At 44.9% G+C, this 24,874-nt stretch overlaps 2 protein-coding genes across 2 annotated transcripts in view; one reads left to right on the top strand and one right to left on the bottom strand.

Annotated features, from left to right (window-relative positions):
* yeats2 (YEATS domain containing 2) overlaps positions 1 to 12,256 on the top strand; it is a 58,937-nt gene extending 46,681 nt beyond the window's left edge. The window contains 5 exon segments of the mRNA XM_076294539.1: positions 1,056 to 1,257; positions 5,008 to 5,264; positions 7,931 to 8,005; positions 8,243 to 8,316; positions 9,932 to 12,256. Coding sequence (XP_076150654.1) covers positions 1,056 to 1,257; positions 5,008 to 5,264; positions 7,931 to 8,005; positions 8,243 to 8,316; positions 9,932 to 10,052 — 729 coding nt within the window. The 3' untranslated portion in view covers positions 10,053 to 12,256.
* Positions 12,257 to 14,005: 1,749 nt separating this feature from the next.
* Positions 14,006 to 21,948, bottom strand: map6d1 (MAP6 domain containing 1). The gene is made up of 3 exons (XM_076295928.1): positions 21,342 to 21,948; positions 19,490 to 19,739; positions 14,006 to 14,213 (listed from the first exon to the last, which is right to left on the bottom strand). The coding sequence occupies exons 1-3, from the start codon at positions 21,857 to 21,859 to the stop codon at positions 14,136 to 14,138; spliced, it is 846 nt and encodes a 281-aa protein (XP_076152043.1). The 5' UTR covers positions 21,860 to 21,948; the 3' UTR covers positions 14,006 to 14,135.
* Between the last annotated feature and the right edge of the window lie 2,926 nt (positions 21,949 to 24,874).

Genomic DNA, 24,874 nt, shown 5'->3' on the forward strand with positions numbered 1-24,874 from the left:
GGAGTCATGGCACCCACCGCTTTTCTTTTCAGTTGTTTTCTTTCATGTAAGAAACCATCACATTGCTTTAGAATGATTCTCCCATGCAGTTGTGGCTGTAATGCCAAGCAGATACTGCGCTTTTGACAATATTTTAGCCCCGGATCAGTCAGATCCGCCAAACTTTCCAATCAGGCCAAAGCCCTGTATGTTCCGTCGTGTTGATTGAGCGGGCTCACGATGTGCGATTAGAAGATATCACAGTCAACGCTCCGGCTCCGGTCCTATCTGAGTGGACTTCTGGCGTGTCAGAAAATGTTGTCGTTTGGCCTGCAGCGTGAGCAGGCGAACATACAGCGTGAGTGCAGCGGTCCAGTGTCCAGCGGATGCAACTGGAAAAAAATAAAACTAACTAAAACTAAAAGCTAAAACTAATCTTGTCCATCTTCATAAAAAGAGACTGGAATGTTAAGACTGATATGTTTCCCAACCAAGCTCTGAGTAGGAAAAGACTATAATGCGCAGTCTCTGGACTCTTACTGTCCCTGGGGTGCTGAAATATGAAAGTGTGGATCCACACTCTGATTGTCCCCCCTGTGTCCCAGCTCAAGATGACTGAACAGAGAACTGCTCAACAGAGGACTGTACAGAGTCTTCTGATGGCCTAATGGCTGATGGACTGTGTGCCACAGGCAGCACACATGCCTGTGGAGATGAAGTGGTCTACTTGGTCACAGCTGAAGTTTCCTTTCAGGCCCGTCACTGCAGTATATGATGATGCTATTAGGCGGCGTTTCATCCACTGCAGAGTGCGGTGGGGGTGAACGATGAAGTGTGTGTGTGTGTGTGCGTGTGTGTGTGTGTGTGTGTGTGTGTGTGTGTTAACCCCTCTGTGTCCCCTACCCCAGCTGCAGAGTGCAGTGGGGGTGAAGGATGGTGTGTGTGTGTGTGTGTGTGTGTGTGTGTGTGTGTGTGTGTGTGTGTGTGTGTGTGTGTGTGTGTGTGTGTGTGTGTGTGTGTGTGTGTGTGCGCGTGTGTGTGTGTGTGTGTTAAGCCCTCTGTGTCCCCTACCCCAGCTGCAGCGTGCGGTGGCGGTGAGGCGCGTGGTGCAGGAGGCTCTGGAGAGGAGCCCGCGGCTGCAGGCCGAGCCCCTGCCCAGGACCCGCCAGCTGGTGCAGTGGTGCCGTCACCGCGGCTACACGCCGCCCGACCCCGAGCCTCGCCGCACAGAGGAGGACTCCATCGAGGACATCCTCACCCAGATCGACAGCGAGCCAGGTGAGACAGCGTGTGTGTGTGTGTGTGTGTGTGTGTGTGTGTGTGTGTGTGTGTGTGTGTGTGTGTGTGTGTGTGTGTGTGTGTGTGTGTGTGTGTGTGTGTGTGTGTGTGTGTGTGTGTGTGTGTGTGTGTGAGGGAGAGACAGAGCATGTGTGTGTGTATGACACACAGAGAAGGACTTAATAGAGGACATCGTCACCCAGATAGACCATGAGCCTGGTGAAAAGATAAAGGGGGAGTGTGGGTGGGCGGGCATGCGTGTGTGTGTGTGTCACATCCCCCTCAGGCTCACTCAGTTGGGGTTTCATCTGAAACTCGTCAGGTTTATGCCAACTGTCGTAATTAGCTCTTACTGATGGAGGAAGCAGCAACTGTGGGGGTTAACTGGTTTGGTTAATGAGGGAGAGAGTGGGAGCGTATTCTTTTAGGGATATTTGTCTGTTGTATCTGAGTGTGTGTGTGTGTGTGTGTGTGTGTGTGTGGGCAGGTAGTAATGGCTCTGTGTTAGGGTGGGGTGGTGATTAGTCAGGGCGTTCTCTTGGGGATTGTCATTGGCTGTTCCACATAGCTCTCATCTGCAGGTATTTGTGTATGTGTGTGGGGCACTGGGTTGTCTTGTGAATGTGAGTGCTGCTGTGTGTGTGTGTGTGTGTGTGTGTTAGAATGAGTGCATGAGGGAGTGAGAGTGTGTTGGACGAGTGTTAGTGAGTTGGTTGTGTGTGTGTGTGTTTGGCAGATTAGTGTTCTTAAGTCTGACAGGGTGTGGTGTGTTTGTGTTTTTGTGGCTTCAATCTCTTCATAAATCTGAATGGCATTTGTTTGCTTGTGCATTTGTGAAGGTGTGTGTACTAGGGCTGTCACTTTTGTGAAAAAATCCTGTTCGATTTTTGAGACATAAGTGTTCATTGAATCGATTGTAAAATCGATTTTTCGTGTCTAAAGACGTTTCCATTTTCAACGCCAAATATAGGGCAATCCACAAACAACTAACAGGCATTAGGACGAACGTAAAGAGGGCGCTTGTAGACGCAAGCCAGCAATATTTCTGATGATTTATTGGCGTGAAGTTTCGTGCACAATGACAAACAGAAGTGCAACATTCTCGAAAACGAGTAAGCCGAGTGGACTGCCATTACATCAGTGACATGACTGCAGGCTTCAACGTAGCTGTGTCTGTGTCTGTGTGTACGATTAGAAATGTCAAACAAATTTCGCCTACGTAGAACTCGATTGCACAGTTTGCGTAGCCTACCGCTTTGTTCTTCTCCATAGTTTGATATACCAAAAATCCGAAGTACTTCCACATCGAACTCCTCAAGTTATTAGGGCCTATCACTCGTCTCTCTACATGTCGCACAGGTTGATCGCGTTGTCCTCCATTTTTTGGCAAAACACGAGCAGCACAGCAGCTGATTGAAACAGCTGTTCCCGGTGCGTAAAATTGGTGGGAATTTTCTTTTTAGCTTTCGCAATGCTTACTGCACTTCAGAATTCTTTTATATTCTTATATTCTTGTTTGTGAATTTTGTTACTTCTATCTTTTTTATTTGTTTATTTCGTTTAAAATTAATAGTGTAAATATTTGTTATATTATAATATATAATATATATTAGCCCTAGTGTGTACAAGTTGTTGTTTCTGTGTGTTGGTCTTAAAGGACAACTCCAGTCTTTTGGATGATAATAAGTATAAACTTTTGTTGGGGACCAAAACAACTTACCTAAAGCAAACCTAGATCCTAGGTTGCTCTTAGACCCAGAGTTGATGCTTGAATAGCATAGTCTGTGCACATGTGTCTAAGGGCACATGTCTTTAACTGAAATTATGTTCATGTGCGACATCACGTGTGTGTGTGTGTGTGTGTGAAGTTGTGTTCATGTGCGACATCTCGTGTGTGTGTGTGTGTGTGTGTGAAGTTGTGTTCATGTGCGACATCTCGTGTGTGTGTGTGTGTGTGAAGTTGTGTTCATGTGCGACATCTCGTGTGTGTGTGTGTGTGAAGTTGTGTTCATGTGCGACATCACGTGTGTGTGTTCTGTGCAGGTTCTTGCCCGCAGCAGCCTTGATTAGTGGTCTGTGTGTGTCAGTGTTTGAGTAGATTTGGCTACCATCACCATGATCTGTATGTGTGTGTTCATTCAGGTTAATGAATTCTGTGCCCGTTGTCGGCCAGGCCCTGTGAGAGGGGCCAGCCATGCTGAGCTCCCAGCTACACACACACACACACACACACACCCACACACACCCGATTGCCCCAAGACAGAGCTCCTCTGTTCAGCCCACTCCGCTACCACTCTCAGCCCTGTGCCAACACAGCTGGTCCTCAGCCTCTGCCCTGCCTCCACAACCTGCTCAGAGAGAGAGAGAGAGGGTGTGTGTGTGTGTGTGTGTGTGTGTGTGTGTGTGTGTGTGTGTGTGTGTGTGTGTCTTGTGGTGTGAGTGAGTGGTGGTAACGATGAGTGATGCTGTAATTGTAATCAGTGATAAACACAATTCCAAACAGGCTGTAAGAAATAAACACATGCAGGTCCCAAAGCCATGCGATTGTTTTTCAATATGGCTGACCTTTTGCGGCTGTTTTTCAGGGGTCCACTCCTGCAGAGAGGTACTTCTCATTCAGTGCAGATAAAAAGGTTTAGGGAGTGAGGGCATTAGCATATTGCTGTGGTCGTGTTAAAACAGCAAGGAAAGCAAAATCACATGCCACCTGTTACCAAAAGTGATTTTGTTGAAGGGAGCTGGAAGACTTCACATTTCTAACATTGCATTGCAAAAATATAGACTTAATCAAAGTCTGTGGTTTGGAACAGTAGGGGGAGACTTTTTGCTGAAGTGAAGAAGCTCCAGAATGGACTGTGTACTGGACTGAACTTTAAATGAGGCTTTAGGCAGATTTGTTCTTCTTCTATTTGTTGAGAAGCTGTGGGTTGACCTTTATTGTGCCTGTATCATGCTGAGCTATACTTTTTAGGTGCTATACCTGTTAGTTTGTGTGATTGTGTGTGAGAGGTGATAAAGGTAGCGTGTGTGTGTGTGTGTGTGTGTGTGTGTGTGTGTGTGTGTGTGTGTGTGTGTGTGTGTGTGTGTGTGTGCGTGTGTGCGCGCGCGTGCGTAGGTGACCTGCAGAACACCTCTGTCCTGTCAGCATGCCCATGCTGTTAGCCTTGCTCAGGAGTGTTAGTGCTGGATGAAATCCTCTTATTTTCCGTGCGGCTGAACGGCGGTTGAACTGCAGACCCGGCCGCTGCCCAGCCCTCCTCCCCTCCCTCCCTCCAGCTGGCCACAGAGGGACAGCACAGGGAACACTTTAGCACTAATCCTTTTTTGCACTGTAATTCAGCTGGGTGTGCTTGGCTAAGAGTGTGTGTGTGTGTGTATTTATACCGATATATACTGTATGTGTCTGGGAGTGATGTGTGTGTGTGTGTGCCTGTTAATCACTTTTGCTATGTGGAGTTTTTAATGTTGTATGCCAGCACATTTATTTTTTAAGACAGTCTAATAAAGGAGTATTGAACTATTGTACTATTCAACTCTTCCTCACTCTCACTTTCCCTTTCTCTATGCTCTTATCCTCTCCCTGCTTTTAACTCTCTCTCCTCCCCCTCTCTCTATCCCCTCTTCTCTTTCCTTTTGTCTCTCTCTCTACCTTCCTCTCTTCCCTCTCTTTCTACCTCCCTCTTCTCCCTCTTTCTCTCTACCTCCCTCTACTCCCTCTCTCTCTCTACCCCCCCCCCTCCTCGTCTCCAGAGTGTCCGTCTACGCTGCTGGACGCTGAGGACCTGTGCCAGCGGGTGGAGCAGCTCCAGCGGCTGCTGAAGACCGAGCCCGAGGACGAGGACGACGGCGAGCTGCTGGACGTGCTCAGCCTGTCCCCGCCCGCCACCTCGTCGGCCTCGGACACCGCCGCCCGGCCCAAGCAGGAGCCCCACGCCGGCCCGCAGGAGCCCAGCTTCCACCTGGGGCCCGGCCCCGCCCAGCAGTTCATCCGGGATGCCGCCCAACAGGTGGGAGTAGGGGGAGGCTGTGAGGGAACACAGGCGTTGTAGGCGTTACAGTTCATGTAGACTCCATGGGCTGGTGACCCAATGGGCATATTCACTGAAGTTCTGTCTCAACCCATCAATCTATGCAAGAGAAACAGGCCCTTGTGTGTATAAACGGAACTTTGTTTTTTTTCCCCTCACAAACTCTTCATGTATAGATTTACGTTTACTTCTTATTTTATATTGACTGTCTTATACACTTTTTGTCTAGATAGTACAGGGATGCCAGGGTAAAATTGGACAGGGGACCAGAATTATTTCAAGTAAGACTTCAGGGGGCTGGATTAAACTTTCGGACTGAAAAACACATGGATAGGTAGGCTATTTGCAATTATTCATGAAGTGAATTATTCATGAAGTGAATTATTCATGAATTACACATCAAAAATAAATTTCATTGGCACCAAAATAGTCTCACAATGAGCCCTACAATTACAACCCCAAAACAGAAAAAGTTGGGACGTTGTGTAAAATGTGAATAAAAACAGAATGTAATAATCTGCAAATCTCTTAAACTCATATTTAGTTGCAAAAAGAACACAGGCAACATATCAAAACAAATTTGACTATGAAAAATATATGTTAATTTTGAATTTGATACCAGCAACATGTTTCAAAAAAAGTTGGGACGGGGGTAACAAAATGATGGAAAACTTGTGTAATGATAAAGAAAACAAAAGAAAGAATGTTTCACAACTAATTAGGGTAACTGGCAACACGATTGGGTATGAAAAAGAGCATCCCAGAGAGGCAGGGTCTCTTAGAAGTAAAGATGTAGGGGTATTCATCACTCTGTGTAAACCTGTGTGCACAAATGATGAAACAATGTAATTTTAATGCTTTTTAACATGAAATTTGTGACGTATTTAGGGAGTTCATCATCTACAGGACATAATAATATTAAAACATTCAGAGAATCCAGATAAATCTATGCAAACAGGGGAAATAGCTGAAAGACAAATTGGATGGCTGTGGTCTTTTGGACCTCAGATGGCACTGCATCAACACCAGACCTGTTTCCAGACCTGACATTGTATGGCCCCAGGAAAACCTCTGATAACCATTGTCTATGTGCCCAGTTTGATACGCAATTCAAAAACTGCAGCCAAAATTGTAACAGCTAAAATTGTGTTGAGACATGATATAGAAAATACCACCCTCTTATCTGGGCCTGAGCTTGTTTAAAATGGACTGAGGTAACATGAAAAAAGGTCCTGTGGTTAGACCAATCAAAGTTTGCCATTCTTTTTGGAAATCATGGGCTAAAGAGGAGAGGGCCTATCCAAGTATTCAACCTATCCAACTTGTTTTAGTGCTCAGTTCGAAACCCAACATCTATGACGGTGTGGAGGAGCATTAAAGGAATTATCCCGAGTAAAATGCACTTTAGATCAATTTACAGATGATTGGGAGTACATACGTTGAGTTGACATCAAAATCATGTCATTCGGATATGTTTTGAGAAAGTTCGATTTTACCGTTTTTAGTCAAAACTCGTTAGCCTGGAAGTGACCAGGGCATGTCATTTTGCCGCTACAAAACGCTATTTTTATACCTCTTCTACAGTTCCAAACAACATTACACTTATGTGGTAGTGAGTAGAGGGTCCCTAAAGCCAAACCAAAGTATCCCGAGGTCTTTATGTGGTCGGATAGAGAGTCCAGAATGAATTTCATCAAGCCAGTACCTTTCCAGAAATGTTGCTGCTGCAGCTGGCATCTTTAGGGGAAACGAGTCACAGAAAGTAAGCGCAGGAATAAAGTAGTCCAACAATAGGCCATGTGATTGAATATCCAGTAGGAATTAGTAAAACAAAAAGACACCTTTTAACTTTCACCAGCTTGTCCATATCGGGGGACAGTTTCTGGGCAGTGACTATTTAGCCTACATAACATCATTCAGATGTCCGTGCGTCAGGCGATTTCGCACTTTCGATTTATTAATATTCATCACGGAAAAGGCCTGCTCACATAAATATGTTGTCCTAAACATACATCTACACAAGTATTTTACCTGCAAAGGCCGTGAGCATTGGGTACTGTGGTGGCAAGGATTGATCAAATGATTTGATTGCAACAGATACATAATAGGCTAATCCTTCCACGGTGCACAACACTGCAGTTTTATCAGTTCCATTTGGATCGCCTCTGGGACCTCGGAAGCGTCAATCGTGAATGGAGAGCAAAGTTTGATAACATTTCGATAGCTACTAGTCTACTGTCAGCACGCTGCTGCAGCTGAGGCGAGCAGCAGCAACAGACCAACTGACTGATTCCACCGAAAATTAAATAAAAATAAAATTAAAATAAAATGAAAAATATATTCTCCCCTTATCACCCGCGGGCGGGATGTGACATACAGTCGGGCCGGGTCCGGCCCGCGGGCCGTAACCCTGGCATCACTGAGATAGTAGATACCAGTTATTTTCTTTAAACTGACTCTTTTATTATCATGCCCATCACTGTCCTGGCATAGGTTTACTGAAGAAGACTGACCCAAATTAAGCAGAGTGCATCCATTTGACTTGATGGTGGTGGTTGCAACTTCTCTCTCTCTCTCTCTCTCTCTCTCTCTCTCTCTCTCTCTCTCTGTGTCTGTCTCTCTCTCCTCTCTCTCCGTCTCTGTAGATTGGTGTGACCTTCCAGCCGGTGGAGGTGGAGAAGAGCGTGTTCGCTCCAGTGATTGAGGCCATGATCCTCAAGGTGAGTGGCCACCCTGAGGCCCTGCTCCTCCGGCCGCAGCGCCACTCTCTGAATGCCCTTCCTTTACTTTTTACCTTTTGCTCTTCACTGCGTTTATCTGCTTTGGTTTAAATGCTGTGGGGGGGGGGGGGGAACTGAAAATAGTCTGAAATAGTGTAAAAATAGTCTGAAGGGGGAAAAAAGTCCTACTGAATCTCAACCTCAGGCCAATCCATTTTCCTCCTTGTCTGGTTTTAGGCCACAGAGCAGTTTGCCAGTGACATCTTAAGAGAAGCCCTGGGCAACGCCTACATGAAGGCCCCCCAGAACAGGTGAGATGCTCCCCTCTCTCCTGTTGTTTAGCCATCCATCATCACGCCACCTCTCCTCTGTCACCTGCTGTTAAGGTTGGAAGCAGACGATGATGAAGGACTGTTTGCTGCTTTAAGTTGTCTCCACTTTCCCCGGGCCAGTTGTGTTTGTCCTTTGAGTCTGAGCCTGAGTGTGATCTATCATTCCCAATAGACAGGGGAGGACTCAAAGTGAGTTTGGAAGTGAGGCTTATGGAAAGATGTATATATAAATCTTTAGATATTCTTTGTGTGTGTGTGTGTGTGTGTGTGTGTGTGTGTGTGTGTGTGTGTGTGTGTGTGTGTGTGTGTGTGTGTGTGTGTGTGTGTGTGTGTGTGTGTGTGTGTGACAGCAGAGGAAGCGAAGTTGGAGACAGTGGTGTCAGACAGTGGAGGCCTGTTGGGAGGAGAGGAGGCTTTTGCTGTCTGAGTCAGCACACACACACACACACACACTCACACACATATTCACGCATACAGCCCCTCCACTACAACCACCTATAACACAATGCACTCATATACACACACAGACTCTGCCCACATCTATTTCACACACACACATAACCGCGTATCCAAATGTGCATCACACAGAGCACTCCTTTCAAACACATACACACACAAGACATAAACACACACAAACACTGACACACACGCATATAAGCACACGGCAGATACACACACACACACACACACACACACACACGTATGAACACGTGGCGGATACCAGTCCCAAGCTCTGTAAGTAATGTGGTGAAGACTCTGTAGTGAGGAAGCGCATTGTTGTCCTGAGCCTTCAGAAGCTGCAGAGGAAGGATTCTAATCCAGCCTTGGCTGCAGGGTCTCCTGCCAGCCTCAGTAAACACTTGTTATTGTTGTGTTGTCTTAGAGAGAGAGAGAGAGAGAGAGAGAGAGACCAAAACCCAGCTGAGATGTGAGTCTCTCTAGCGAGCTCACTGTTTACCAGATGCCAGACCAAAACACACAGTAGTTGTCTCCTGGAGCTGTTTGCAGTGTGTGTGTTTAGAAGTAGACTTACCCTTGCATAAGTTTTTGCTGGTTTCTTATCTCCACATTCAGACACTTCTAAAAACATGGCTACAGAGGTTAAGTTGTGGCGTTCCAACTGAATTAAGCCAAAGTCCTTTTAGGCAAGTCCCTCCACTCGGCGGCCATATTGCAACGCTTTTTGGGCACTTATCGGGCATCTATTTTGGCAGAAATGTGCGTGCGCAAGGCTTCATGCCACCAACCTTGCTCCAGCGGCGAGATCACAACACATGATTGGCACGATGTGTTCACAACACACCACATGATTGGCTCAATGTATTCACAACACCACATGATTGGCTCAATGTATTCACATGTCGACGTTTTGCCACGGAAGGGTTGGGATATGTGTAGACAACGGCCATATTGGTGTTATAAACTAACCCCATGCATTTCTATGAAGGATTTTTTGAGTGCTGTGTCTCCTCATTAGAAAGTCTCTGATTAAGCTCAGTATGAACAGTACAATTTGAAATGAACTGAAACTGATTGAGTGTATTGACACTGCCTTCTTCTAACTCCACCCTATCCCACATCCTGTCTAATCCAGGGCGCCTCGCGAGGTGTCAGTCATGAACGTGCACCAATCAGTTAGCAGCATTCCAGCCTATGACTTCCTGACCAACCGCTACATGGGCGTCCTGCTCAAGGAGAATGGCCACGCGGACTGAGGCCCGTCGCTGCCGGAAACGCCGCCACACACGCACAAGCCAGGCCAGCAGGCAAACCAACCACACGCGTCCTTCCGGAGCTCCAGAGAACAACCAGAATCGTCGCCATGGCACCTGAGCCTTGGACCCGCCCGTCGAGCATTAAACCAGTCTGGGGTTGGCTGTATTTAAGAGGGCAAACGACCACAGTGAACCCCAAGCAAATATTAGTTGTTACAAGAGAAGCTGTGTGTGGGGGGGGTGTTTATTTACTGTGGGTGATCATTCTGAAGGCTTCACCAGGCAGTTTACTGCCATACTGTTATGTGTAATACTGATGTCAAGTCAAGACTTTGGGGGGGGGCTGTGACCATATACTGACGCTATAAAATGCATGTGGATATATAGGCAGAGTTGCTGAGAGTCAGTGGGCATTGATTGGGCTATTCTATGAGTGTTTAACATTATCACACTCTCAACAAGGGAGTGTGAAGCACATGATCCTCTGTTTGTGTGTCCGTGTCCGTGTGTGCGTGTGCGTGTGCGTGTGTGTGTGCGTGTGCGTGCGTGCGCGCACATATGGCCTTAAATCTCCAGGTTGTGCGTGTGTGTGTGTGCGTGCGCGTGTATTCTAAGACTAGTGAAGTCACTCGGCCCTGTAAAAACAGCATCCAGGTGAAGTGCTTTTACCACTCGCATCCAATCACTAGCTCATCCAGCATGGCCTGGAGGTCGGGTCAGATGACCTTTACCAAACAGCTGCTTGAAGGGAACCTATGCTACAGCAGCACCTGCACCTGGCATTCAGTCCAGAGCCTCAGCCCACGGATGGACAGATGGTTCAGTGCCTCTGGCCCAGAAGCAGGCCAGACGTGGGCCTGCCCAGTTTCTGCAGCACCCTGGAGTCTGTAGGAGATCCTCATCATCTGGGTCCCACAAACACAGATAACCTCAGTTGCGCAGGAAGGTTTGCATAAGAGTGTACTGTATATGTACATTATGAAACCTGATGATTATGTTGCCTGCAAGAGTATTGGATATGGAACATGTGTTATGTCCATGGCAGATTTTTATACCAGCATCAGAGGGTGGTGAATGAATTAAATTATTCTCAACACATACTAATGTTTTAGGTCTAATAATGGTTGTTATCCAGCATTGTTGGCATTTTCTGATAACTACGTAATATGTTTCTGAATGGCTTTAGTCGATGTCTTGAGCTTCTTTAAATGTACTTCAAAGATTGATATGAATTCCTCAAAAAGTGAATGTTAAAGCTTGTTTTTGAAATCAATCAAAGCGACCGATGCAGCCTTTTTGCATCCCGCCACCGGTCTAGTTTTCATCTGAAATAATTTCTTGTGATTTCTTTTTTAACTCCTAAAGTTACCATAAGAAGGGAACCCTCTCCCGACATTCACCAACATGAATTATGCTGTTTGAGAGAATCATGTCTCTGCAGCTCCACCTCTCACAGGTGCATCATGGCATCAAATATTGATGACTGAGTGCTTGGGTGCAGAGCTGCCACGGCTGCAGTTTTGTGCAAATTTAGCTCCCTGTCCTGACAAGTCGAGTTGTGAGACCAGTGATGGAACACTGTCGCTGGTGTCTGGTACAGAAGGATGAAAAGAGAATTCTCACATTGCAGGTTGTTTTCTAACTTTAATCAGCCATCATCTTTCTTTTTACAGTCTGGGCCTTTTTATGACATGACTCATGAATAGCTTTGTCGTCACTGACCAACCTGTAAGCCGGTTTGCAGTAGTCTTAATATATGTTGTGGGTGTAAACTGGCATAGCTCTGAAGCAGATTAGAGGGCAGTTTTTAAGTGGACTCAGTTTCTGTTTGGCCTGGTTGGATCCATACGACCAGCAACATGGATGTGGTGTGTATGTCACTTACAGTAAGTGTATGTGTTTTTGCCTGTGCTATGTGGCATAAACATTTGGCTGTTGTCTCTGTCTGTTCTGCTGATTGCGTATGCCTTTGTATGAGAGCTGGTTTTGAAAGGGTCTGGATCTGTGAGTGTGTGTTTTGTGGGGGTGGGTTACACACATGCTTGTTGCATGTTCATGGTTAATGAGTGATGACCTGCCTGAAAGTTTGACCAAAATCGTCTGTAAGTATTGTAGAATATATCTCACCATTGTATTTTCACTTTCCAGTGTGCATCGAGAAGAAAAGATCATGAATATTCTTGTATTAAAATGGTTAACCCACCTCTCCAGTGTGTTGGTCAGCGGATCATTTTTCACCCTATAGTCCTCATTGCTCCATCAGAGTGGGCCCAGCTGGACGCTACAGGCAGAGGTGTATGCACTGGTGCTCTTGTGTGCAGAGACTTGTTCTCTGTTGTGGGGCGCTAATGATATGTATATTAGTACAATTAGTCCATTCTAAATCCGTTAGCATTTTTATTTTGTAATTATCCCCCCCCCCCCCCCCCCTTTCCAACTATAACAGCTTCAACTCATCTGGGAAGGTTTTCCACAAGATTTTATTTTGGAGGTTCTGCACATTCGTCCAGAAAAGCAATGTCCTTCCTAGTTAATCCTAAAGGAGTTTGGTAGTGAGTGAGCTTTTCCTCCTTGACAGGGAACTCAAACGCTACACAGCTGTGTTTCTAGCACTGTTCCACCTGGAGAGACGGTTCTCACCTAACCAGGACGGGAACGCTGTGTCAGTTCTGCCATCCACACCCCACAGTATGATGGAATGATGAGGGAGTGTGTATGACAGCAAGGGAATCAAACAGCTGTTTGATAGTCTAATTAGACTGTGTCATCAGAAGTCTGTAGTTTACTCTAGAGAGAGGAAGAGATGATTGATCTCATATTTAGTACTAGACACTAATCCTGATGGGGATTTATACGGAACAAGAGTGGCTTTCAAAGCTTGTCACAACACATAATAGTCCCTTATTAAGAACAGCTCAAAAAGCCCATTAAAGCAGCAATAAACCCTTTACAATTTAAAATTAATAAATAAGAAAAACAAGACGCATGTAAGAACCTAATGTTTTAATTTTAACATATTTAATATGATCTTTTCAACCTTTTTTTTTATTCAACAACAAATTTACAAAATAAAATCTAACAACTGGTCCAAGGTGTCAGAAAAGAGTTTTGTGGTGGAATTAAAAAAATTAAATAGATATTCCCAGGCATCTTTTTGTTGATAATACAAATCTTGCAGACAGCACAGCATAACATTGGGGGCATCAATATGTTTTTAAGCATACACATCCAGACATCCCTTGAGAATCAAATGGAGAATATGTCCAAAACAAAGAAAAGTTAAGCAAAAGTCATTCCAGCTTAACAAGCACACAAACACTCACAATAGCTTACTGAGCAGCCATGTTGTTCATCAGTATTCTAACACTGCAGAGATGCTTTGTCAAACTATATTCGCAACATGCATATTTGATTTCCCCCAGGACTAGGACCATAAAAGCAAGGGATTGATGGGAGGGATTTATTTTGTGTCGTGTGTCTCTCATCTCTAAATGTGTGTGTGTATGTGTGTTTTGATGACTGCTCTCCCACACTTATTCTCCCTCACCGTCTTTATCACACACATGCCATGTTTTGCCCCTTCGCACTTTCCAACCCCAACACCGCCCACCCCCCTTCCTCCTTTGCATAGATTTCCCATTGTGTGGAACTGATGGAGTGAATTCCTCTCGCCTCCGGCCTCTAAAGCCCCCCCTCATGGTCCTGATCCACACACACACACCTGACTGGCACTCTAAAGCCCACCAACCTCACATGTACAGTATTCATCTGTGCCAGCCTCATTATAATGCCTTTTGTGAAGGAGCAGAAAATCAGGTGTATTCATCAAATCAAGTCTACTTTATGATGTTTTTTTTTCCCGCAAATTAACAAAATCATCGTGCCATGGTCCTCTGGTGGGTCTAGTTAGGTAGTCGGAGAGCAGGAGAGACATCGGGGACGTGTGGAGCAGCAGGAGGCCGGCCTGAGGCGTCGCTACAGCAGCCTCTTTGTGTGTGTGTGGGGCCTGGTGGTGGATGGGGGTTGTGATTGCAGGTGTGGATGGGGGTGAGGATGTGGTGGGTGTGTGTCTGGAGCACACCATTAGATATTGAAGATGCGGGATCCACTCTGGAACACGGCAGAGGGGTTGGGGGAGAGCTTGGTCCGCACCAGCTGGTCCTGGAAAACAATAAGAGACAATTAATGGGAGCTATATAACAACTCAGTCTATTTCTCTCTCTCTCTCTCTCTTGCTCTCTCTTTCAGTCTCTTATGCTCTTGTGCTCTGACTCACTTATTCTCATCATCTCTCCCTCATCTTCTCTTTCTAGCACTCCTTTTCTTGTTATTCTCTCTCCTTTTCTTGTTATTCTCTCTCTCTTGCTTTTCCAGTAAACAGCTGATAAGTCACAGGAGAAATAGGGGATTTAATTTACACGAAGTGGCCTGTTTGCAAACAGTGACTGCTGCTTTAGAGAAATGATTTTAGACAAGTGTGTGTGTATGTATTTGTGTGTGTGTGTGTGTGTGTGTCTCAGCAGGTCTGCCTATCTGTGGAATTGCTTTCCCGCTGAAAAACACTGCAAGTCGTGGGATTGCATCACACTTGAGGAAAATGGAAAATCATCCATCATTTAGTTGCTTACCCCACTCTCTTTTTAAGCACTCCTCTACTCACTTTGCTCCACCTCTCCATCTCTGTCTCAGACACACATACACACACACTCACTCTCCATCTCTGTCTCAGACACATACACACACACACACACACACACACATACACATACACACACACTCTCTCCACCTCTCACATATACACACACACAGTCTCTTAATCTCTTTCTCCATGTCTCTTTCTCTCTCACACACACACACACACACACTCATGCCATCTCTCCCCTCCCAGACCCACTGTGCTGGCACGGTGTGTGTGTGTGAGCTCATGGCTATCGTGGGAAAGGGGAATGCTTCCAAGTGAGAGGAGGAGGAGCGGGCCCCTTGATTTGCTGTCCTCCACGCCTGGCCTCTCTAACAACCACCCCACACACCCCCCACACCCCTGAGCTCACACAGCACACAGCTCTGGGCCTCTGGCCACTCAGCCAGCCCCACCACAACAGGGCAAGAGGAAGGCAGCACTGCAGGCAGACAATAGAGCCATCGCTCACCTCTCTCTCTCTCTCTCTCTCTCTTACACACACACATACACGGATGGCACCAGAGTCAGACAATTCAACCATCTCCCACCTCTGTCTCTCTCACTCACTCACACCACACACACACACACACACACATACCAGGACTATACAGCCATCCTTCACTCACACACCCTAGTTTGATGATGAGTCAAAAGGTTGTCTCAGAGTAAGCACACACAAACATAAGAGCATGCAGACATAAGTGTCCAAGTTTTTCCGATCATATTCAGAGACTAATTTCACATAATTTTGCATGTGGGGTGGATGTGTTTGTCTTTGACCACTGGCTAAACTAACTAACGCACAGTACTATGTAGAGCAATGGTTGAATGGAACTCCCTTCCAGATCATATATCAAACATTCAGAATAAAGCTAGGTTCAAAAAACAAGTAAAGAGACACCTCATGGCTGATTGCACTGAATCCTACTACTGAATTTTACTTTTGTTTACTCATTTATTCTTTTCCCTTTTTGTCATCTTATCTTTTGTTGTTGTTGTCTGTTTTTGTGTGTTGATGGTTTAGTTATATATTCTTTTCCTGTCTTTTGTTTGTTTTCGTATCTGTTGTCTTGTATGTTGATGTTTTGTTTGTTATATGTAGTGTGTGGACCCCAGGAAAAGTATCTATTCTTTTCCTGCTTTTATATCTGTTGTCTTGTATGTTGGTTTCTTGTTTGTTATATGTTGTGTGTGGACCCCAGGAAGAGTAGCTGATGTTTTCTGCATCAGCTAATGGGGATCCAAATAAAATCATAATCATAAAAAGTGATTATTTAAGTATCCATTAAGTGGATCTTAATGGTGAGTAGATAATGCTTTACAGCACTATCAAGCCCACATCGAAGTTTGGAATCTCTTCTTTTCAACCCCCCCCCCAGCCCCACCCTGCATGTATAGAGCTCATCCTCATCACACAGTTCACCGCCTGCTCTAGTAGAGCATCCCTGATCAGCACAGGGCCCCGTGATCCAAAACCGAAGTGCTGCTGCCGAGCGAGCGCGTCCCTGCGCTGAATATGGATGAGAAGAGGAGCAGCCGGCATTCTCTCATTCCACGGCCTGAGCTCCTGCTGCAAATAGCCACCCCCGAGCACAGAAAGCAAGCCCCCTACTGCTCTCTGCACCACAGACCCCCAAGTCAAGACGTCATGGATCACTCTGATGTTGACATTTCATCTGCTCATTGACAGTCTGCACTCCAGCCTCCAGTGAAGGAATGGCTAACCGCTACCGCTAACTGTGACACTGGTGCACCGCTGTGTTACCGCTCACACTAGATTAATGGGAGGGAGGGAGGGATTAGGGCACCAATATTTCACGCAATTTATTAACGCTAATAAAGCCTGGATTCATTTGACAGAGGTTTGATTAATTCATGACAGAGGCTGTTGAATAATGCTGCATAATTCACATGCCTATGCAAATACTATCACTGTCTCAAATAATACCACTGAAATGTGGTATCATTTATAGTGCAGGCATTATTCTCTGAGCTCCATCAGGGAGTATTGATAATGACTCAGCCAGAGTGCAAGAGTCTGGATTATTTAATATTGATCTGGAATGTTTTGTGTAATGTTCACAGATCAGCTCTCTATTGATCACAACTGAGAGCTGCCAGCATTTTGGTCACTGGCTAAAGGCTCCATGTGTAAGAGTGGTAACTTTAGCATGACTACACACATAAGAGAGTAAATTTTCATCATCATCATCATCATCATCATCAACAACAACAACAACAACAACATCATTATAATAAGTCAAGTCCTCAGAGCAGCCCTGCCTGTCCAGCTGACACTCGTGGGAGTGGGAGGGTGGGGTGAGAGAGGGAGGTGCCTGCCCGCCTGTCACTAAATCCTCAGAGAGGACGGCCAACGCCATTTCACAGGGCTCCCGTACGCAGTGACCACCACAGCTGGCTGACCATGCGGAATGGCACAGAGCAGAATTTAGATACTTACAGGCTGCAATGCAGCACATGGGCATCAATGCAGTCAACATACATTACATACACACATGCATTGCACATGTTGCCAAATGTCAGCCGATGTGTGTATGTGTATGAGTGTACAATGTGCAGAGAGCCCTCAGCTATGTTGAATTGAAGAAAATGGCAGAAGAAACTTTCAGCTCTAGAGCCATGCTGAAACTTTTTTGTGTTTCTGAGGCCCGTTCACAAGAAATACAGCTCATCAGGCGCATCCAGTTAACGCATCTCTTATACAAAAAAAAAAACTTAAAAGGGAAAAAAACTGGTGTGAACTATGGTGTGAACTACTTTTTCATGCCATCTCTCACAGCTTAAATATTACACATGCCCACCAGACAAATATCTCACTGTTTTAGTGCCAGTCTCCGCTCAAAGTCTCTGTAATCTGATGTGCAAAAACTGAACTCCTATTAAAGGCTTGGATGCCAGCCGTGGAAATCAGAGGTGAGAGAGTGTGCCAGAGCGAAACTCCTGGGCACAGATGGGGCATCTTCTCCTGCCCCTTCAAGCAGATGGCCCCTCTGTGGGATTCACAGGGCACTGACCTACCTACAGGGCATCTTCCCCTGCCAAAGAGGTGCTTCTCGAGCAGGGCCCATAATCTAGTCAAGCAACATAGGGCAGCATACATTGTAACCCTAGTGTCACAACACTAATCTCTGCACACATAACATATACATAACATGGCATAACCTCTTTTAATGGGCAAAACGGCTCCTTTAAATTGAAACGTATGGGTTGCTAACATTATTATGATCCCAACCCTAATCCTAACTCCAATACATAAAAATAATCAAAGCTATTAGTGAGTTTTTGTAGGCAAACATAGGTCATTCATTCAGATTCTGTAATCCTCTTTTCCTCCTTTCTATCCTATTCAATTTTGGATTTGGATTCAGATAATAATTCCTCTTGTATCTGTACATCAAGCTTTTTTATGCATTCAACTTGACATCATTGAACACGTTAATGCAGAATTTAAAGCACAAGGATTAGATGAGCAAGTCCTGATTAAAATGAAGAGCAGGACGAGATACCTTACTCTAACTGTAAACTGTAAACATATTCTAACTGTACCTTAAACACATCATAACTGTGATTTACTGTGCCTTAAATGCATTCTAACTGTATTTTAAACACATTGCTCTTCCTTACTGTGTCTTAAACAGTAACTGTGTTTTACTGTGCCAAAAACACATTCTAACTGTGCTTTAAACACATTACTGTTCCTTGTGCCTTAAACACATTCTAACGGTGTCTTAAACACATACAGTAAGAGCATGCAGACATAAGTGTCCAAGTTTTTCCAATCATATTCAGCTAATTCCACATAGTTTTGCATGAAGAGGGGTTTGTCTTTGACCACTGGCTAAACTCAACTAAAGTGGATCTTAATGGTGAGTAGATAATGGTTTTTAAACAAAACTATGCCGCCAACCCATTCCTTATGGCCTTGGCACTCTCACTCAGAACACAACAGCTCCTTCCTGATCTCTCATCTGCAACCTCAAAGCTGCATTGACAACACATGCCTCCATAATGTGGTTCAGTCACAGTCATGTGTGCCCTCTGGGACCACCACACATGCATATACACGTCGAGCCGTCAGAACATGTCCCAAGTGTCAAGAGGAGTTTACGTGGCAGATCAGAGAACAAGTATGCATAATGTGTATACATATTTTAATGTGTCACCCTGAACCAGTACACTGGCATACATGAAACAATCTGCAGCTGTTTATAGTGAGACCTTAATCCTAATCAAGTTCCATGTTTCAGTCTCCGGCACTCATTTACATTCATGGAAGCATGTGGAAGGTAATGATGGGGAATCTTCTCGTCCGTGTCTCTCTTTCATTAGAGACCAGAGGGAACGAGTCAATGCAGCGTTAAGGTACTCAAAACAGGAATTCCATATCGCCTCAAACCATCAAGAGTTGGCAGGAAGATGATTGAAAGGATACCGTGCAGAACCTTCACAGCATCTTTGGAAAGATGGACACTCAGAAAAGAGGAGAGGAGGAGAATTGGAGAGAGAAAGAAAAAAGCAACAGATACAGTTTGTTGCCTTGGTCTTCTCTGCTCCAAACTTCTGCTATCTGCATATACATTTGGGGGGTAGACTACCCTCATTCATCTCATCAATATGACTCATTTAAACTACAATGATAAAGCTGTACATGGTTGGGGCAAGATATGACCAGAGAGGAGGGGGAGGAGAAAAGGAAGGAACAGGATGACCTCCTCTCTCTCTAGGCCACTCATACCTCCGCCCGGCTGGCTGTCGGACTGTGGATCTCGGACTTCTCGGGCAGGCCGATGCCGCTGCTGGGCTGGGCTCCTGGATGCTCCAGCTGGGGGCTGTCTGTCTGCCGCTGGACCTCCCCCCCGCTGAAAGCAGCCTGGTAGCTGGTGGCATGATGCGGCTCGGGCCCGTCTGAGCCCGGGCTCAGGCACGTCGGCCTCCTCTGGGCCGGCCTGGACGGCCGTGCGCCGGTCCAAGGGCGGTACTCCTGCCTGTTGATAAGCAAATCAAAGCATAAAAAATCAAACTTCCATTCAATCAAACTTGGTTATTTGCACCGACCTACTCAAAAACAGCTTTAATGAAAGAGCCAAGCGCAGTTTTGCACAGTGGTGCATAGTAGGTACAGTAATCCACAGTGGTGTTTAGTATGCTCAATAGTACACCATGGTGTTTACTATATGCACATAGAGCAGAGAGGTGCTTAGAATGGACTTAAGTGACTTGTATTAGAATGACATTGTTATACAGGGGGACTTGGTTCTGAATTCTATTGAGTTGCACTACAGATTCAACAGGTACCTGTCACAGCAACAAAGCTTTTCTTCTCTGTTGTTACTAACTTGAAAGGATTTTTAAACAAGGATTCAAAGACATCTTAACCAGTGACACAAAAATGTGTCAGGAAAGAAAATCACATCAAAGGCAGATTTCTGTCCCTGAAAGTCACTGAAAGCCGGCTTAGGAGGAAGGATTATTTTGCACCTGCGACTACACAAGTAAGGACATATAATGTGTGGGATATTGCCTCAATGCAGCTTATATTCATAAGTATCTGTCAGGGGGTGGTCAAGGTCAACCTTATAGCCTAGCTGAAATAGACACATTGTAAGACCCCGAAAAAAGCTCTCTCCACACACACATGCACTGCTTCATCTAAAACACCAGCACCTTGGCTAGAAACAAACTCCCTCACACATTTTCTCTTGGAACACATATAATCACACTAGAATAACTGTTATATTTCGCATACAATTATCTTACTTTTATAATGAGATCCGGGAGCTCTGCTGCCCTAGAAAATGTTTCAATTAACAGAGAGAGGGAGGAAGAAATGGAAACGTCTCTCTCTCTAGTCGAGCAGGGTGGCGTGTAAAGAGCAATAATCGGACATCAACCAGACAGAAGAGTAATGGCGTGCGTCGGGACCGAGCCGGGCCCGGTGAGCTTCCGTTAACGAGAAAATTATATCAGGTTTGATGGGAGTTGGAGGATTGTTTTTATACACGTGTGTGTGTGTGTGTGTGTGTGTGTGTGATACAGGCCTTAGGGAATGTCAGCGCTTTATGATGCGCTTCCAATACATTTCAGTCCATCACTAGATCAATTATTCAACATTATTCGCATTAATGCAGTTCCAGTTCGCTCCTTTAACGACCTCTTTAAAAATGGCACTGGTGCTTATGTGAGAACATGGAGTCCTGTGTTTCAGGTCTCTACTTAACAGCAGTATGATATTACAGAATAAGCTCTATAACTCAAGCTCTTCTTATTTTTCGTGATTACATCCCAAATATAAACTCTTGCCAGGACTATGGATTGGGGTATTATAGTTTATAAACAAAGCGCATATTATAGCCAAGTAGGATTGTAAAAGAAAGTACCGCTGCCCACACTATCACACTCAAGTCGTCGTGTGTAAAAACGCTGCGCTGTTTATGTAACTCCTGCAGATACACTTATACACTTCCTTTAAGCACATCGCATCTGTCTCACCCACTTCAGCATCTACGGGCAACAGCTTGCAACAGTTTTGCGCACAATCACCACACCGTGTATAAAGGGTGCTGAATGGACAGCACCCAAATCCATACCTGTACGAGCTTGTCTTAGTAGTTCCCACGGTCGGTTCGCCCCATTTCTGCCGGTTCCGCTCCTCTCTCTCCACTCTTGGGTGATTTGTGTGGGAATGATTGTTAATGGGGCTCTCCTTAAGGGTGCCCCCCTTACTCCCGTTGCTAATCCAGGGGAAATTATCCTTTTTCGGAATGGGCCAGGGTTTGTAGTCCTGCTTGTACTGAGTGACACTTGGAAAAGGTATACAGGGAGGTTGGTAATCCTCTCGGGGTTTGAAGCTCGGTTCTGTGCGTCCACGACATGATCTCCGGTTCCCACCACCATCCGGTACCGTGGGCGAATCTCTGTGATCCGGTGTCACATAGTCGTTTCTGGGAGCCCTGTCAGTCAGTACTTGTTTAGTTACAGACCGAACCTCTTGGTCTGCGATGTCAGAATAGTTCTGAATCGTTAGCGGAACGGAGAGATCAGATTTATCAAACTGGTTCCAGAACCGAGCCAAACAGCACACTCTACTAATGCACGGCCAAGCCATGGAGATGTAGTCCAGACAGAAAAAATGGGCAACGAAAAAAAGAAAAAAAGAAAGAAAATAAGAAAATGTGAGAAGTGGTTACATTCAGATTTCTCCACATACATCCATTCCTAGAAAATTGCTGCGGTGCGTGCTATCTCCATGTAACTACGCTTGAATGCCAGGCAGAGCACAGCCGCCCGTGCTGTGTCGGGACACCGTCATTACACATTCCACTCACGTGGTCTAAAAGCTTTCTAGTTGATGCAGACATATCTAAAGAAAATTGTTCATCAGGTGACTCTCGAAAGAAATGTTGTCAGTTACCATTGTCAGCAGATCCAGTTTGGTGTCTTATCGTCCTATTCCAAGCCAGACCAATCTTTTGGAGGGGGAGTAGACTATCACCACCGGACGCATTTCATTAATATGATTAATTATAACTATCATGAAACCATATATGGTTAACAAAAGTCTGTAGGTTGCTTGTAAAATATAAATAGATAGCTTACTTTTCTCTAACCACGTGGACTCTCCACTAATGCCCCTCTTATCCCTGTTGATAAGTTTCCCCTTAAATGTTTGATTAAAAATGCCCAAAAGAAGTCCACATTCAGAGGCTTAAGGACTGCCTTTCATCAAATTGAAGTTTTTTTACACCACCATTACCACAATAAAGCAATCTGAAAATAAAACAACTGCCAGATAGTCCACTTTTCCCATCAAAGCTGCCAACAGAATATGAATACTCAACACTGAACTCCAACACAATAGAAATAACAAAATCTCCACATATCAAACTTTTTTCAAGATGTCTGACATACGGATAATGTAAAACACATGTTTACTTTCTGCACAATCCTGTGTGTTTTTGTCTTCTTTCTTTTCCTCGCGTCTGGTCCACAGCACTTATCCAATTATTCACATAGGATTACCGCCCATTAGGCCTCAAATTTCATAAATAATATTTACACAAACCACAAATGGATCAGCTTAGGCTGCTAAATCACTTTTATTATAACACAACTGACAAAACGTGCAGAGACCTGGTTCTGGCGTCTGCTGTTTTTAGCCCTATGTGATCCAGAGCTGCAAAGTGTCTGCTGGAGGTGTTTTGACAGCCGCCTACATGATTAGCTCCAGCATCTCAGAAAATCACAGTGAAATGCTGCCAGACATGAGGATGCCAGGGTTCACACATTTAAATTTAGTAATGTTTCAGTAGGCTACATCTGTTGGTTGGTCAATAGAAGTGTGTTTAGACCTTCTATCAAGACCAAAAGAATAGCCAAAAAACAACAAGTATAATCTCAAGATCTTTAATAGTGACCTCAGTTCCATTTTCTATCATAAGCCTATCTAGCCGCATCTACATACTAACAACTACCAGGCTACTAACATATTACCTTATTACACCTTTAAAGGTGTGCGTGTACTGCATGGTGAAAAGCTCTCTCAGTAAATGATCATTTCCTCTGTGCTTTCTGAGATGCCCTCAGCTCATTCCAGTGGATGATGGCAGGCCAAGGGGCAGAGGAACCTGAGTCAGCGCATCGCCTCGCCACCCTTCACACCACGCCAGCCAATCAGATGATTCATTCACCACATCATATGCCAAGGCCGTAGTCATGATGTCAACATTGGGGGGGACCAAATCTGTGGTGTGGTCTGAGGGACCCCCAAACAGAATTTCAATACATTTCCTACCATGCAAAAATGTTATTAAAAATCACAAGCAAGTGTCTTTAGTTAGGTCAGTCAATTAGGTTATTCCAAACTTTTGACGGACACAGATGCCCGCGTGAGTTTTGTGAAAAGAGAAGGGTGGAGAAGAAGCAACTTCACTGGTCCACCGTGACTCTATATTACACAGAATGTGGTTCTTTGACGTATTACTTACACCTGAAGATTTTTTTAAACTAAGGCTTAGACTCATAGGTTTGGAGCCTAATAAGATTTTGTCTTTTAATTTAGATTTTATTATGCTGGCGGCTAATCACACAATTTTAACATAGTTTGAAAGGGACAGGATTCAGGAATAGGCTACTAAGACAGGCCCCTCTTCTGTCTGACTCATCTCATGTTACCCCTGTATGCATTATAGACTGGCTTCTGACAGAAATGACGTTTTGTGCCAACATGTAGAAACACTAGGCCTACTACAGCCTTTAATTGGTGAATGGAGGTGCAAATTCCTTTCTTTGGTTATTGTCCGCGATTCACATTAACTGTAGGCTATCACGTATTGTAAACGTCGCCACATTTGATCACGTTTTGCCTGCATGGATGCACGATTGAGTGTGCATCTAAATAATATGCAAGATGCAACAATCATTTCTAAGAGGCCTATACACGGTAATTTCTGGCATTACTACTAGCATATGAATGCATTATTTATGTTGAAACACGTGAAAGAAATGACACAGGCTTGCACAACTTCATCATTTAAAATAAAACGTTTCACTTTCGCTATCATTGCGAGAATAGGCTACAATATGGAAAATGTTCCCTTTCAGTCTGATCGGCTCCAAACATGTATGGGATTTCTTTAGCCTGTGCTACACCTTTCCAAGAAGTTTTGTGAAAATTGTACCGGTAGCTTTTGCGATATTGTTGACAGCCCTACCTCACCGCAGTAGGGTGCAGTAGGCTAAATTGAAGATTTTGATAGCGCACGCCACTAACGAAAAACGGAAAATCACCAGGACAAACCACTCAGGGTGTAGGCTACTCTGGAACCATAGGTCACTAATTTGTGCGTTATTTACGTTTGATTACATTTCAGATATGTGTTGGTTTCCTGTAGGCCTAGTATAGCGCTTTATTCTTTCTTTATTTTTCTATGTCCGAATATTGGGGGGGACATTTTGGTCATATTTGAATATTGGGGGGGACACGTCCCCCTCAATGTCTATGGTGACTACGGCCCTGTCATATGCATCAAGGCTCTAGGTGTCCCCCGGCTGACAGCTGATGGCATTGCTTGGCTTTGTCTAACAATCAGGTCAGCCTCAAAAACTGTCCCCCACCCAGACC

Source organism: Alosa pseudoharengus, unplaced genomic scaffold (genome assembly GCF_046254945.1).
Source record: "Alosa pseudoharengus isolate Yale_2024_CS ecotype anadromous, Long Island Sound unplaced genomic scaffold, YU_APseudo_1.1 YU_APseudo_1.1_scf_2, whole genome shotgun sequence".
In the NCBI taxonomy this organism is placed as follows: domain Eukaryota; kingdom Metazoa; phylum Chordata; class Actinopteri; order Clupeiformes; family Clupeidae; genus Alosa; species Alosa pseudoharengus.

What these genes read in the sequence shown, in the direction of transcription:
- map6d1 (XM_076295928.1), bottom strand. Translation starts at nt 21,859, where the DNA reads ATGGCTTGGCCGTGCATTAGTAGAGTGTGCTGTTTGGCTCGGTTCTGG. An exon ending in ACTAAGACAAGCTCGTACAG is followed by an intron (nt 19,740 to 21,341) that starts GTATGGATTTGG and finishes GCTTATCAACAG; the next exon opens with GCAGGAGTACCGCCCTTGGA. An exon ending in CGACAGCCAGCCGGGCGGAG is followed by an intron (nt 14,214 to 19,489) that starts GTATGAGTGGCC and finishes ATTGTTTTCCAG; the next exon opens with GACCAGCTGGTGCGGACCAA.